Source organism: Strongylocentrotus purpuratus, unplaced genomic scaffold, assembly GCF_000002235.5.
Source record: "Strongylocentrotus purpuratus isolate Spur 01 unplaced genomic scaffold, Spur_5.0 spur5_scaffold_6, whole genome shotgun sequence".
NCBI classification, from domain to species: domain Eukaryota; kingdom Metazoa; phylum Echinodermata; class Echinoidea; order Camarodonta; family Strongylocentrotidae; genus Strongylocentrotus; species Strongylocentrotus purpuratus.
The window spans coordinates 3,400,484-3,415,849 of record NW_022145612.1 but is presented as its reverse complement, the minus strand read 5'-3'; the positions used below and the strand labels follow the sequence as shown (position 1 = coordinate 3,415,849).

Genomic DNA, 15,366 nt, shown 5'->3' with positions numbered 1-15,366 from the left:
ACTAGACATAGTTCTTTGGACTGTTAACTGTTCAGTACCAGAAGTCTTATGCAATGGGACTAGGTTCCGCATTCAGTTTATACTAGTTCTGCCCTGCTACCAGTGGTTCTAGGACAAATTCTGCTATTTGGTTCTCCAACTAGTTCTCAGGGTTCTAGAGTAAGAGATTAGCAGTAAACAAATTCAAAATTTGTGAATACGATTTTGTTAATGATGATGATAACTAACAATTCATATCTTCCATGTAAATCTGACTTTTTCTTCATTTATGAAGGACTAATGAAAAAAATCAATCAGCCATATCAAATAATGCCTCGTTACAATTTGAAAATTCAATACATTCATGGGCTCCAGTTTGAAATGGAATACCGTAAATTTAGATATCTGGCTTTTATTTTCAACTTGAAATTTCATACAAATATTACAGAGCATAAATATATGAAGTCTGATTTTGAGACGGTTTTGAAAGTGGTTGTAAATATCTATCCCAAACAACTTTTGATCAAAAAGGTTTTCTTTTTGGCATTCGCCAAAAGTCTGCATTGAAGGGAGATAATTAAGGGGGTTAGAGAGAGAGAGAGAGTAGAGACATGTGCTCCAGCAAGTCTGGAGCATATGGTCTGAGTATATGTATGCAGCTGTTGAGTATTGTTTTAACCAAAATTGGTGTGGGGCACATTGGGGTATCATTCAACATTTGCGATGTAAATTTACTGCTTTTTGTTTGGAACTGTTCTTAGAATTAGATAGACTTCGGGCGATTATTTGACTTAAAAAGATTGACTAATACAGAGGACAACATTATAAACTTTGTCCTTAAAACCTTGTAAACTAATCGCTGAACCCAAAGTAACTAGCCTAAATTGTGTCGTTTTGTTATCCTGGCTTTCTGCAAATAAATTAATACCATCAAGTAAAACATATTTGATAGTAATTTATATTGACGCAGTATCGGCCCTATGGATTTCCAACTCCATGAATAAGGTATTGTCAATGTGTCTACCTGATATCTCCAAGATTGAACAGCATATTGAGAAGAAAATATAACGTACACATGACAGGTAGCTTGTTTTATTGAAGTGAATCCCAAGAATCACATGTGATTCTCTCATCCACGAAATAGAACAACCTACAATGTCCTGTCTTGGCTCAATCCTGTTGTCCGTGCTTCTCTCAGCACGTTAGTCATGGTCTCCAATATATGGCTTGAGTGTGGCCCAGGTCATTGTTGCAGATTTCAACTAAATGTTCAAATAGAGGAGTGCACTCTGTGGTAAGTGGCAAGTTATCTCTTTTAATCTGGCTCAATACTGAAGTGGCATAGCAGTGACATTCTATAAGACTGGTAGGTTTTACTGTGTAGATAAAATAACCACAGTTTATTATCCTTTTTCCATTATTAAGTCCATTCATGTCATTCATCCTTCATCAGTCTATTTAGAAGATATGCACAGATCTAGGTACTGCTTTCCCAACAGCAGCGTTGATGGCGATCAAGAGCACTAGCTGTCCCATTTATCGGTTAAGTTTTTTGATGAGGATTTGTGTATGTTGAGTCAAAAAGGTATAATTGCAAATTGTAAACTGGGTGAGAATGCTCTTTAAAGAATATTGGCAAGTCTTACGCAGTCCTTTTTTCCTCTGTTACTGTAACAGATAGACTAAGTAATAATGCCTGTCTGAGCATGTGTCCATGCATTTTACTTGCAATTTCCTACAACTTTTAGGTTGGATCACCAAATTTGTATACATCTCTTGAAAGACTGTACGTTGGTTGAGTTCTAATGTAGGTTATATGTGTTGAGGGTCAAAGCCTATTGTATTTACCATGTAAATCACTGTACCAATACTCCAATAACCTACAGTTTTCAGGTGTGATCCCTAAATCGAAACCACAAAATGGATTATTGAAGGCTTTGACCAAGTTTGAATGGTGATGATATCTATCCGAGGTCAAATGTCAATTAACTCTCTATTATTGTAAAGCACTTGATTCACTTCTAGAATATCTTACCTCTACCAATCCATAACCTAATATTTACCTATCACTCCAATTCTTTTGTGCCACGAACACAGCTTCCTTTAATGCAAATATTTGATTTTCTTTTTGAAAGGTCATCTTCTGAGTATTTTGATATGGTTAAATTTTCATGTCATGTTAGCTCGAATTTAGTCTTGCCTATGTATCAAGGGAGATTTCTTGTTAATTCTTGTTAATCAGTTCAAATTTTTATCCATCCATATTGCCCTATGGCTTTCCATGAAGGTTCACTGCATGTATATGAATGTAGTTTTTGCTTTGTTATACCACATCATGCAGTCAATCTTTCATAAGTAAACCTATACACATGTTCCAAGAAAGTCCTGATTTTCCATTGTGATTTCTGCAACAATTATCTTTGCAGAATTCAGCTAAGTCAAAGTTAATTTCCAATCCTAATAATAAAAGGAAAAAAAAGTTTATTTTTTTATTAAATTTGTAAGCCAAGGTTAAATATCCACAACTCACACATAAATTTGCAAAGTACACTTGTATACCCTCCACATTCACCATGGTTGTCTGTGGCACATAGAATTCTTTCACTTTTCAACTTGGTTGTATCTCTCTTTTAGATGGTCCCATACCTCCAATCAACATCATGGCTGAACCTATATCACCGGAGGCCATCTCTGTATCGTGGGATTTCCCTGTGGAGACCGGACCTCCTCCTGAAATTGGTGGACGTCGTCCAGACATCTACTACACTGTCCGAGTCAGCAATCCAGATGTAGGGTAAGCAATTCATTAACAATATTTGGCATTCTCGTAGTTTGCAAGTTATCTTTTGATTGTTTGTTTGATTTAATTTTGTTTCTGTGTTCAATAACACAAAGAAAAATAATTACATATTACAAAAAAATATTAAAGCACATTTAAGGCACAATATATTATATTTATTGTGAAAACAATTTACTTTTTAACACTTAAAGAAATAAGTATATGGCAAATTAACATTTTACAGTGAACAGAATTTTTAAACGCAAGAGACCGCCTTCCTTGAGTATCTTACTATTTTTTTATGTGTTTATTTTTTTTTCACCAGGGATGTATATGCCAATTCAAGAGAAATGACTGCTGATGTGGAGGGACTAACACCAGATACTCTATATGACGTTCAGGTTGCTATGGTTTACAATGGATTCATCAGTGATTATGGAGATCGCTTTTCTGTCAGAACCTTTAGTGATGGTAACTATGACTTTTTTATACCCCACATTTTGCATATACAGTAGGTCACAAACTCTGTTAGTTTTGAGGGATGTGATTGTCCTCCAGAAGCCATCTTATCTAATTAAGTTTCAAATAAAACCCAATTTTGAATCTTGCCCTACCGATCTTTCTCATATGAAACAACACTCACAAAATTATGTTGGTGATATAAGTGTGTACCCCCTTACTGGGTAGAACTGAGTAGATAAAACGCAACATTTGATTGCTGGATATGAATACTGTAAATATCCAATTCTACTATTACTACAAATACTACTTTTTCAACTGCTATTTATGATAATACATATCTGATAATACATATCTGTAAAGCGCATTGAGAGGGCCTGCAGTCCTGAAATGCGCTATATAAGGACGAACTATTATTTTTATTATAATGATAATAATACAATAATAAAAATATTAATAATAATAATGATAATAACAATGATAATGATAATTAAAATGATAATGAAAATGAGAATGATAATGATGATAATTTTGTTGGTGATGTTGATGTTAATGATGTTATCGCTATTCGTAATAATAGTTTTTTATTTACAAAATATTGTTTTTTTATATGGTCTATCCTCCCAGCAGAGAGTAATCATAAATGCTGATAAAAAAACTGGGCAGACATGTCATCACATCATTTATAGACTTTTTTTCGAGTGTAATCTGATAAATTCATTTTTACCTGGCTTATATTTTGATGAATTATATGAATGTGAATTTGAACTGATTATTTGAATGACCATCTTTCCTTCAGTGGATCCTCGTTCACCCCAGTTCCCCACTGTAACTCAGGTCTTACTGGAGTCTGCAGACAACGTTCATGCTACCCTCAACTGGCTTCCACCAAGGGAGGATGCAGATAATGTCAGGTGTAAGTAGGACACTATCCATGCCTTTCTCTCCTAGACAATATTCAAATTTTAAGAGTTATTATTCTCACATTATATTAAACTTGAAGATTGTCTGAAAACCAAGAATGATTGTGTTGTTGAATGGTTGTGCAATCCACTGCATGCATCTATATGGTAAATTTGAAATGTAGTATTGCAGACCCAATTGTCCTAAATATTACCAGGGAGGATTAAAGCTTGTTCAGATATGGCGCAGTGAACTGCTGCAAAAAACTGTCACTAATCTGTGGCAACTTGGTGCAACAATTAAAGGACTTGCACATATTCACTGAACTCTGTGTTATAAGATACAGAAATGTGAAGCCTATTGCCTTTGATCATCATTAAAAAAAGAAGGATCTAGAACCATTGACCCCTGCGTGTGCATCTAACACTGGATAGGGACAATTTAATTAAGAGTGAGCGTTGTGCCGTACTGACTCGAGAAGAAGATCATTAAAAAAACCACTGTGGTTTTGCCACGTCATGTCTGAACGAGCCTTAAGTAAGGAGAGCAGCATCCTCTTCTAAGCTGGATAGAGGGTTCAGAGGATCAATAACCTACCGGTAGCTGCCATACTTATATTTGTATGTTTGATGTGAGTGTTTTTTTTTCAAGCTATGATTATGACAATGTAATCACATGACCAGAACCCTCCCTTGTTAATGATTCATGCTTTGAATGAGAAGTTGATGATTAAAGCACAAGGATCATCCTAACTGTAATTCTGTTTATTACCTCATTCACACATAGCATACAACACAGAGTACACCATGGCTGAAGACCCAACTTTGGAGGATGTTGAGTGGGATTCTGTGAGCTCTGATCCAAGTGATCTAGGTGTGGTGGTATCCGACCTGCCTACCAATGGTGTCGTCCACCACAGAACTCAACCCGTCTATCAGGGAGGTGAAAAGGGACCGTTCTCGGTCATACAGTCATTTAGTACTCCAGTTGCTGAGAGACCAAGTAAGTTGAGTCAAGGCAGGATGATGATCAGTCGAGTGAGTGGCTGCATAGTAAATAGGCATAGCAAATATTTCTTATGCAGGAATGAACCAAAATACTACATGTATGGAAGTAGAGGGCTTTCATCATTCCTGATCAAAATAAAGGTTTTCATAAAACTACAATATCCTACAAATTGGCCTAAACTTAAAAGAAATGTTTAACTTTTCTCTCCTTTTTATATTGAAGGGGAATAAACCTCAAACTACATTTTATATCAATACTTCATTATTGATATAAATGCACTTGTTGTATTATTTATGTGCTTGATGTATTACCATGGTCTTTTATTATTGGCTTTATGTATCATTTTTTTTTTGTATGCATTATGTTATGGCATCCTTTGCAAGATAAATCTGCAATTTGGCCCCGTGGCTGCCAATATTTCTTATCAACTAGAAACCATTGAAAAAAATGAATTAAATAAAATGACGCAAAGATGGATAGTGATATCAACACTTTTGCTCTTGATACAGCACCAGAAGACCAACCTTGCCAATCACATGAGGATGTGACACATCAGAGGATCAACCAGATAACAGAGAGAACAGTTCCACCTCTTGGTATGCCTCTTCCCTACTGTGACCAGTTCTTCACAGACTTCCCATGCGTCTGGTCTCCAGTGTAAGTGCTTTGGTTTTGTTCAAGAAAGCATGATATTACAAAATCTTCCGGTTATCTCCCGACATAAGTCCCTTCTATGTGTAATGAGTACTTCAACCAAAAGTTCCCTCTCATTTGGTGTGTACACACATACTTTGATGTAATGTCTTTGGAGAATGAATGAAGTCACTATTTATTAATGCTACTGTACAGAGTGATAGGGGGTGGGGGTTATAGATTTTAAGGTAATCATAGCCATCAATACACAGCTTGGCCAACCCAATTCTAGTATTCTACAGTATGACAAGCTAAGTTTCCTGATAAGGCACTCAAGCCTTCAAGGAATTTCTTCAGGACATGCATTTACTGCACTAGGGCAAGATGGGCAGAAGATGTAGATGAATGTCTTGCCCGAAGGGGTTGGTGCCATGGGAGGGACACTAGATTTGTACACCTTTTGGACCACAACTGATTACTTTTTCATTTTACCATGACATCTCTAAATTAAGCTTACATTCTTTGGTCCTTTGTTCATATTTTGAAATAAATTATCTTTATTTTGTATTAGATAGTTTAGCTGTGATGCTTACCTGACTGAAACGATACAAATAATTTAATTTTTTGTTAAAATGCTTTAGAAGGCTTGAGAAGAGCTTAACACAGACTGATTCATGTTTTTTTATTTAGATGCATTTGTATTCCCCGAGGTACCAAATCACTTGGAGCACTACCCACATCGATCAGACCAGCAAGTGGACCAGGATGTAAGTTGTTATCATTGATAGTGGTGTTTTGGTATGTTATCAAGAAACCTGGAAAACCTCAACAAATATTGATTATATATGTTGAGTTATTAAAGCTAGAAAAATTCACCCATAAATTGAACATAAAGAGAACATTGTGACAAAAGTTCCTTACTGTATAATATGCATGCACATAATTTAGCAACAACTTTTGTTTGATCAAGGTATGAATTTAAGCACGTACATGATGAAAGTAATTTTCAGAGACAGACGACCATCCTATTGTGCTACACCATAAATAAATGTCATAAATGTCTCCTAGATTGCTCCTGCCATCTAGGGCTGTCTGTAAACACGATAATTCTACCCCTACTATATTATACTATTTAGGAAACGGGCAAGTTGCCATTCTCACATCCTATCACCACAAATGTCATGCAACTTTTTGAATAAATGAACACACCCTCTTTTAGACAATGTAATGAAGAAAGATCTTCAAGATCATTGGAAGCTCTTTTACTTATAGGACGTACTGTGACTTTGTATGGGTTTTTGTGGCACTATTGTACATACATGTATCTACACTGTATACAGGATCTTGTAACTTGAATAAAGAATTCTTGGAACGGCTATCGATAAGGATTCACATAAGTTCCTGGTTATACAGTAGTATCGTTAGTAGTTCTGATCCTGATAGTGATAGTAGTCATAATTATTGTCATAATAGGGATGTTTGGATGTGATTATTATTCTAGTAATAGTAGTAGTATTTAGTAATAAAAGTTAGATTTGATAGCAATGATAACACGATTTGGATGAAAGTAATTAAAACATACTTGATTATAAACATTGTGTAGTTATGAATAATTCTTCTAATTTTGTTTGAATCCAGGTTCATCAGCCCAGCAACAACGAGATGACCCCAGTGCCATGTACCGTGATGAGCCTAGGAGAATCTCAGAGATACCTAGTCCCTGCCAAGCTGTCTTTGATGTGACCTTAGAGGCTATCAAGGAGAGTCATAAGAATGCTATACCTCTTATGGCCTCCTCTCTACCTAGCTGCAGCGTGGATGGCTATTATAACAGCATCCAGTGTATGGGAACAATGTAAGTTTATCATCTCTCTTTATCTTGATTCTTACATCCATAATCTAGCTCCTGGATAAATGACTTTCCTCATTGCACAGAGCCAGCCAGCTTTATCCTGGTTTGCGCTCATTTGGTCTCACTCTCAAGGTCCCCATAATACACCTCAAGGGATAAAGATACTGTGCCTTCTTATTCATTGCTTGTTTGTGCAACTCACTCCCTTCTTCTCTTCTTAAAATTGTCACGATTATGCCTCAAAATTTAGCTATTTCAGCAAATGTGAAAATACTGACTTCATTGGAGAAGCCTGAGCCTTTGATTATTCTTCTTTTAAACAGGAAAATGGTGCGATATAGACACTGGGATTTTTACATCTTCTGGTATCTTATGATAATCCATGAATGTGGGGTTGCATTTATTCTCTTAAATTCAAGGATGATGCTTTAAGAATGATCAATCTTGGTTTGGGGGGAAATATGCTTATCTTGGAAGTTACAGAAACTTTATTTCCATAAAAATATGCTAAACCTTGATTGAAAATGCCTATTGAAGAAGGGTTGATGTTTTTGTCAGTGTCTAAAGCTGTTAATTAATTTGTTTTTATACGTGAACATATCTTGTTACTACAAATATGATTGCATTTTCCTTTTACCCAGAGACATTTTCTTCTTTTATATTGTGTAGGTGTTTGTGTGTAGATAGGATGGGCGAACCAACTGGTGAGATGACTGAAGTATGGAATGTCAAGAAGCTCAGATGTGAGTTTATCAGAAATTAGAGATTTTTTTTGTATTAGAAACTAGAAAGGCTTAGAATCAGTCTTCATGGAACCAGTTTGAGATGAGTTTTGTAGATTTACTGTGTTGTGAAATTTTGAAATGGTGTTAGGGTTATACTTTGTATGACTCTTTAATATATAATTATCATTTTGATTTATGCAAATCATAATAGCAGCTTTATTGATATGTTTAAATAAACAGTAAGTTGAATATTCATAATTTTTAACAAGAAAACCTCCTCTTCACTTCTCGATTTCCCTCAACCCTCACACCCATGCCAGCAATGCAATAAACTTTGATACATACATATGAGCCATTTCGTTCAATCTTTCCTGTATGCATATCATGGCTTTTATCCATTTTTTTTCTTTGTATAATGAAAATCTTTCATCATGACGGTTAACCATTGCTTATTTCTGGTAGAATATTCAATGGTTGTATCTAGATGTATTTCTGGACGTAATAAATGGACAAAACACATGTGTTGTATGGGACACAATTGACAGAATCATTCTGATCAGGAAATTGTATGAAGGAATGCGATCCATAATAGTATTTAAAACAACATCATTTATGTTATCTCCTATCACAGGTACATAATGAGGATCATGGTAAAATGGAGAGAGCTGCCTTTTCTTGCCTACTGGAACCAGCTACCTTCATCCACCCCTCTACCATGTTGTAGATTTGTATTTTTCTATTGAACCAGATGTATTTTATATCCTCTGCTTTAATATATCATGGACATCCTAAACAAAAGAAAGGGATAATTGTATATTACAATTATTGAATCATGCCTTTTTATAATCCAACTTATGTAAATTGTAATTATGCAAAAGCTTAAAGTTTGTACTTTAAAGCATCTTAAGACAGTGTCTTCCATCATGATGATGGCGTTTGGAATTGAAGTGAGCAGTAAGTATTGTCTATGACTTAATTCCAGGTTAGTGTGAGATTCGCTATTTGCTGCTTTCATTCAAGACTGTACTGTTGAGAATTTTTAAATAAATGTTCAATGTTGTAATGTGCCGATAGTGTTGCCAAATACATGGCGTGTGATCATTTTCATCAACTCAATAAAATATTCTTTCAAAATTAGAGTGAAACCAAGCCAAGGTGGTTTATGAGCAAAGGATTAGGTTTATATGTGAGGGCAAGGAGATTATTTTGCTTTGTATCCATATTTGTCATTTGTGTGTTGAAATACATGTATGAGTAATCAGCTTACAGTATGTTTGCTACTGTGGAAGCATGTATATATGATTAGAAAACACCTTAAGGTATTCCAAACAGCCACTATGTATGAACCATAAATTTGTTTCATTTTACTTCGTTAACCTTTGATTGAATAAGACAGTTATTAGCTGTTGCAAATATAATTTTCGTTTTTTATATAGCTTAAGCCCAATTATGTACACATTTTATACATGTTTAAATTAGCCAAAGGGTGAACATTTAGTGTAGGATGTATGTATTCTTCACATCAATGAAAAAACAGGATTGTATGAGAAAGGATGAAGTGTAAGTTTGTATCACTAGGTGCCACTTTGTAGTTCAGTTTTAGAACTTTAAGTTGAAAGGATAAAACATTTTGTTCCTTTGATAGAAAAGGAAATTTTAGAAAATTATTTTAAAGTAAGTTTTGTAGTAGTTGCAACAATAATTTTCTAAAAATGTGCAAGTAACTCCTGTATGCGAATAAAGCCAACCCTCTTCAAAGAATACAATGAAATAAAAAAACGTCTTCTGATTAATAAAAAAGCAAAAATTGTTTTTCTTCTGGAGTGAATGAGTTTCAATATCAGTAAGTGGTTTAGGGTTTGTGTGGGTTTTTGTTCTGAATGTTTTAATTATTAGTACATAATATTTTTACTGTAATATTCTAAAATACAAAATGAATTGATATAAATTATAAATTGATCAATCTAGGTGTTAAAATAAAGTTGCCCAGGAAAATACATCCCAAAGTTATAGCTATGATAATTTTCTTAGAAGTTAATTTTTTCATGGGGGGGGGGGGGGTCCCATGTGTGGGACGATAGTCCCAGTTGTAGTCTGGATAGGACCAATTACATCTATATGCAATAGTAGTATTAATGACTGCTTTGAGAGAAATAGTTGTTTTTATATGCTCAAGGGAAGGTTAGAATTGTGCTATTGACCGAGGCGTGCCGAGGGCAATAGCCCAGTTGTAACCTTCCCGAGAGCGTATAAAAACAACTAGGGTCTATTTCTCGAATATTAAAGCAGTCATTAATACTTTTATATGCCGAAAACAAGAGTCAACTAATGACACCACCTTGGCCTTTCTCTAGTTTATCTGCACGGTTGTTTTTTATGAGTGTATCTTTGAGAGTAGACTAGATCTAGATTCTAGTCTAAGCAAGATATTTTTACAATTTGGGGGGGGGGGGGGTGGGCCGGCCCTGTGGGGAATATGGAGAAGAACCTGAGCTTTCATATGACACCTCACTTATTGAGTATCACCTTCAGGATCACAACAGATTATAAAGGTTTGAATCTCGAATTGAAAAAAACTTGACATTTTTTGTATGGTCGCGGAATGCACGTAGGCTACATAGAGACTGCATTGCGTACAATCTCTATGGGAATAATTTTAACGCACAACATCGGGTGCGCGATCAGACACCCTGACAACTAGATCTATTTTCGTATCTTTGAGAGTAGACTAGATCTAGATTCTAGTCTAAGCAAGATATTTTTACAATTTTGGGGGTGGGCCGGCCCTGCGGGGAATATGGAGAAGAACCTGCGCTTTTATATGACACCTCACTTATTGAGTATCACCTTCAGGATCACAACAGATTATAAAGGTTTGAATCTCAAATTGAAAAAAAAACTTGACCTTTTTTGCATGGTCGCGGAATGCACGTAGGCTGCATAGAGACTGCATTGCGTACAATCTCTATGGGAATAATTTTAACACACAACATCGGGTGCGCGATCAGACACCCCGACAACTAGATCTTTTTTCGTCTAGAGTCTATACGTCTAGATCTATGCTTTTTCAGCAACTAAACGAACATGTTTATGGATAATTTCATGTACCCTTTTTGTTGTTCTTGCTGTCAGCGAGTCTTGCATTTGATAAGTTGAAATCTTGGGAGAGATTCTTGAGCCATTTTTGTCTTGTTTGGAATTGCCTTGTCTTGTATGAAAATACCGACCAATCCTTCGCACACGTACGGTATCCTCTATCGCTCAAACCATTTTTTAACATGTAAACCTATGGGGTAACCATGGAGACTGACCTATTTTCCCGGTAACCATGGTTATTGGGAATTTTACAGAAATAGTTAAAGTTTATGAATGCAATTTCGACCAATCAGATGGCTGGATTTCTTAAGTGAGGTATATAATATCAATTAAAATATGAATTGTCCAAGATTGTGCTCTGCCATTTTGATGATTTCAATGAGTCGATAGCATGAAGTCTGTATCCTGAGATAACTTATATATTCAGGTATCTCGCAGGACTTTGCAATTGGAAATTATGTTAAAATCATTTGCTAGCAAACTAGATTTTTAGAATTGTTTAAATAAATGATAATGGTCCTAAAAGACAACCCTGAGAAACTCTAGAATTAGTTTGTTAAAAGTATGTGAGTGTGCATGTTTATAGGTGTGAGTGCATGAGGGTGTGTGTGTGTATACACTCATAATATAAATTATCACAAATTCATCAACAGTTGTCAATGCATGCTATAATCGTTTCTTTTAATGTTCAGTTTTATAACAAAATCACCAGTGTAAGCTCTGCAAAGCTTTATCTTTATTAAAATAGAGATGTTCAACTTAATTGTTATTAAAGGTATATATATAAAACTAATTGTGCAGCTTTGCTAAATGAAAGAGAAAGAGAGAGAGAGGGGGTGTAGGGAGATGGGGAAGGAAAGAGAAAGTGAGGGACCAGAAATAAATGAGAGAAAAATGGAATATTCTACATGTTAATCACGAATGTTTGATAAAGATAGTACTAGACAAGTCATAAATGATGGAGTGCCGGCAAAACCATGCAATGGACAACTTTTACAGAGAAGCTTAATGTTTACTTGGTTTCTAATGGTATTTTACGTTCGGGATAATCACCCCATCTTTCCTTTCGTTATAGATTGAAACAATTATTCATAAGTTTTCTTTTAAAATAATGTATTCATTAAGTAACGTTATTTCATCTAATATATTTTTTAAACCTCCATAGCACCAACACAAGTAATATAGCTAGAAAACGCTTGTTTGTTATCTGATATCATTTTAACGTTGAACGGAATAAAAGTTACTAGAAAACAACTTGCAATGTTTAGCAAATTAAAAGCAAAAATATAATTATATTACCAAGCTTAATGCCTGGATTGCATTTGGCCTGCGATTAGTCTACGGAGCCCGTATCCTGCTCGTATCCCCTTTTCCGTGCGGCCTCTGTGCGGTGGCAGGAGGCGGCCGTGAGATTTTCGTACGGATTCACGGGCTCCGCAGCCTTTACGATTTTGTTTCGCGAGAAGTTAAACAAATTTGAAAAAATCGTAAGCCCGTAGCCCGTATACATGTTGGTGGCATTGCACAATCCCCGCACGGGCATCGCCCGGAGTCCTCGCACTGATTGTGCAGCAAACGTACGATTTTTCGGTTAACATGGGGGCAAGGAAAATCGAACGGAGATTGTAGACCCATGGGGCATTCGCACGGCAATTGCACAGCTATCGCAAGGTTGATGTATGGTCACCGCGCCTTCTCCGCGCAACCTTTGCACGGAAGCTGCACGGGCTCCGTATGATTTCCGTGTGGAGGCTGCGGAGACTGCACGGCTACTGCATGCAAATTTCACGATTTCCGTACAATCTCTGAGCAGCCTCTGTACGGATTTGCCCCGGCCTGCCCCCGAGGGCCAATACAATAAATGGCACGATGCTCGTAGATAATGTAAACACAAACATCGTAGCCCGTAGCCTCCTACGATGTCTACGAAAAATCGTAGACTAAGTTATCGTAAGGCGCCCGGGGCAAATGTAATCCAGGCATAAACAGGGTTACGACCCTAATTAATCTGCTTCTAAGTCGAAATGCAAACAGCTATCTCAAAAACAAATAATTTTAGATAAATATGAGGCTATAGATCAAACAAAAGTACTTTTAAAAATAACAAATTATGGTCTCAACTTCTCTGAACTATGTACTTTGAAAGTTAGGTTACAACCCTAAAGATTTCTCAAACTTCATTCTCAAATTAATAGGCAAGAAATGATTGCTACCGGGTTTTCATAATGTGTTCACGATTAACCATTTGAAAATATCGTATTTGTCATTCCTTTTAAAGTCATGAAATTGAGTTTTCTGTTCTGACCTTTCCTTCAATAAAATCAGCTACTCAGATGACATCAAAATAAAGTTTCTAACCAAATTTCAAGCACTAGATGAAGTAAATCGTGTTCATAAAGCTGGAATGAGGAGCACAGCGCATCATCTCCATATCAATACATGTTTTGACATTTATGGATTCTCTTGAAACTCGATCTCGACTTTGGCAGAAGAAGGTTCAAACTCTTGATTAAATTTCAACATGTTTGCCTCTGCTAATCGCCAAGATTCGAAGCGAAACGACTCCGTCATGTTCTCCGACTCGATGGACTTGTAGAACTTTTTCAGACGATGGTCATTGCCGTTCATCATCCAAATGACTCCTTTGCAACCCAATGACAAGCAGTCCTGGAAAAATAGGAGGGATAAAAGGCATGTTATATCCCGATATAATAATAATAATAATAATAATATTTAATTTTTATATAGCGCTGTCTCTAAGCGCTTTACAAATATACTATCTTGGCTCGGCCCACAAATGGTTTGATAGAAGGGTGTTGATTCGGGGATGGATGGGTGTATTTAGACCCTCTCTCATATACACACACGCACACACACACACACACACACACCCCGCGCACACGCATACACACACACACACACACACACACAAACCTTGGTTTGAAACGCGTCGAAACGCGTCATATGACGCACATAAATCTAGGTTTGTCCACAAACCTCCTTTGTGAATTCGGGCCTTTGTGATGGGGTGGCTTGCAAGTTCACCCATAGGAAAGAAATGAGCCTGCCGCATACTCCTTTTTCTTTTTCACATGCAAATTAGTTTTGCCGCAGACTTGCCGCAGACATGCCGCATACTCTTTCAGTATGATGAAGAGTCTGCGGCAGGTCTGCCGCAGACTTGCTGCAGACTTGCCGCATACTCTTTCAGTATGATGTAGAGTCTGCGGCAGGTCTGCCGCAGACTTGCTGCAGACCTGCCGCAGACTCTTCTTCATGAATATTCATATCTCATATAGACCTGCTGCAGACCTGCCGCATACTCTTTCATATCCAGTACGTGGCAATAAAAAGTATGCATGTAGAAGAACCAGTGATAAACTGATTGATACTTCATAATTGATATTGGCAATATCGATATTACCAATTAGGTAATACCAATATATATCGATATTACCAATTAGGTATATTCTATTATCAATTGTATTAACTTCATCACATTGATCATTTGAAGTGTATTCAAGAGAAACATTTAAAGTGTCACAGGCTCGTACACATATATATACTAAATATGTATATTGTTTCTTGGTTAGTAATCATAGTTTCTTGGTTAGTAATCAATATATCTATTGCTTAAACGTGAATGTAATTGTAACATGAACGGACAAAATAATCTATTGGTTAATAATGACAAAAGGAAAATAGAAATCACAAAAATGATGTGCACTGTCTTAATTTGCTTAACAAATCATGATAAATGTATTTTTCTGTCACACGTGTAAAGTAATAATGAATATGCATGAGATGATTGGTTTCAATTGGCCCTATTAGACTTTAATGGGATTTCCTGTGGCAGACCTGCCGCAGACTGTTCCTGTGGCGTACTGGTATGCGGCAAGTCTGGAGCAAAGTTTCGCCCTGCCGCAGATCTG

The 15,366-nt window shown here is 36.3% G+C and overlaps 1 protein-coding gene across 4 annotated transcripts in view; it reads left to right on the top strand.

The window, feature by feature from the left end:
* LOC763365 (tenascin-X) overlaps positions 1–10,138 on the top strand; it is a 90,601-nt gene extending 80,463 nt beyond the window's left edge. For all 4 annotated transcript variants that reach the window (XM_030972281.1, XM_030972280.1, XM_030972283.1 and 1 more), the window contains 9 exons: positions 2,614–2,773; positions 3,084–3,229; positions 4,017–4,133; positions 4,907–5,122; positions 5,638–5,785; positions 6,452–6,528; positions 7,400–7,616; positions 8,283–8,356; positions 8,970–10,138. In XM_030972281.1, the coding sequence (XP_030828141.1) occupies positions 2,614–2,773; positions 3,084–3,229; positions 4,017–4,133; positions 4,907–5,122; positions 5,638–5,785; positions 6,452–6,528; positions 7,400–7,616; positions 8,283–8,356; positions 8,970–8,977 (1,163 nt within the window). In that variant the 3' untranslated portion in view covers positions 8,978–10,138. The remainder of the gene's footprint in view (positions 1–2,613; positions 2,774–3,083; positions 3,230–4,016; positions 4,134–4,906; positions 5,123–5,637; positions 5,786–6,451; positions 6,529–7,399; positions 7,617–8,282; positions 8,357–8,969) is intronic.
* Positions 10,139–15,366: the final 5,228 nt, after the last annotated feature.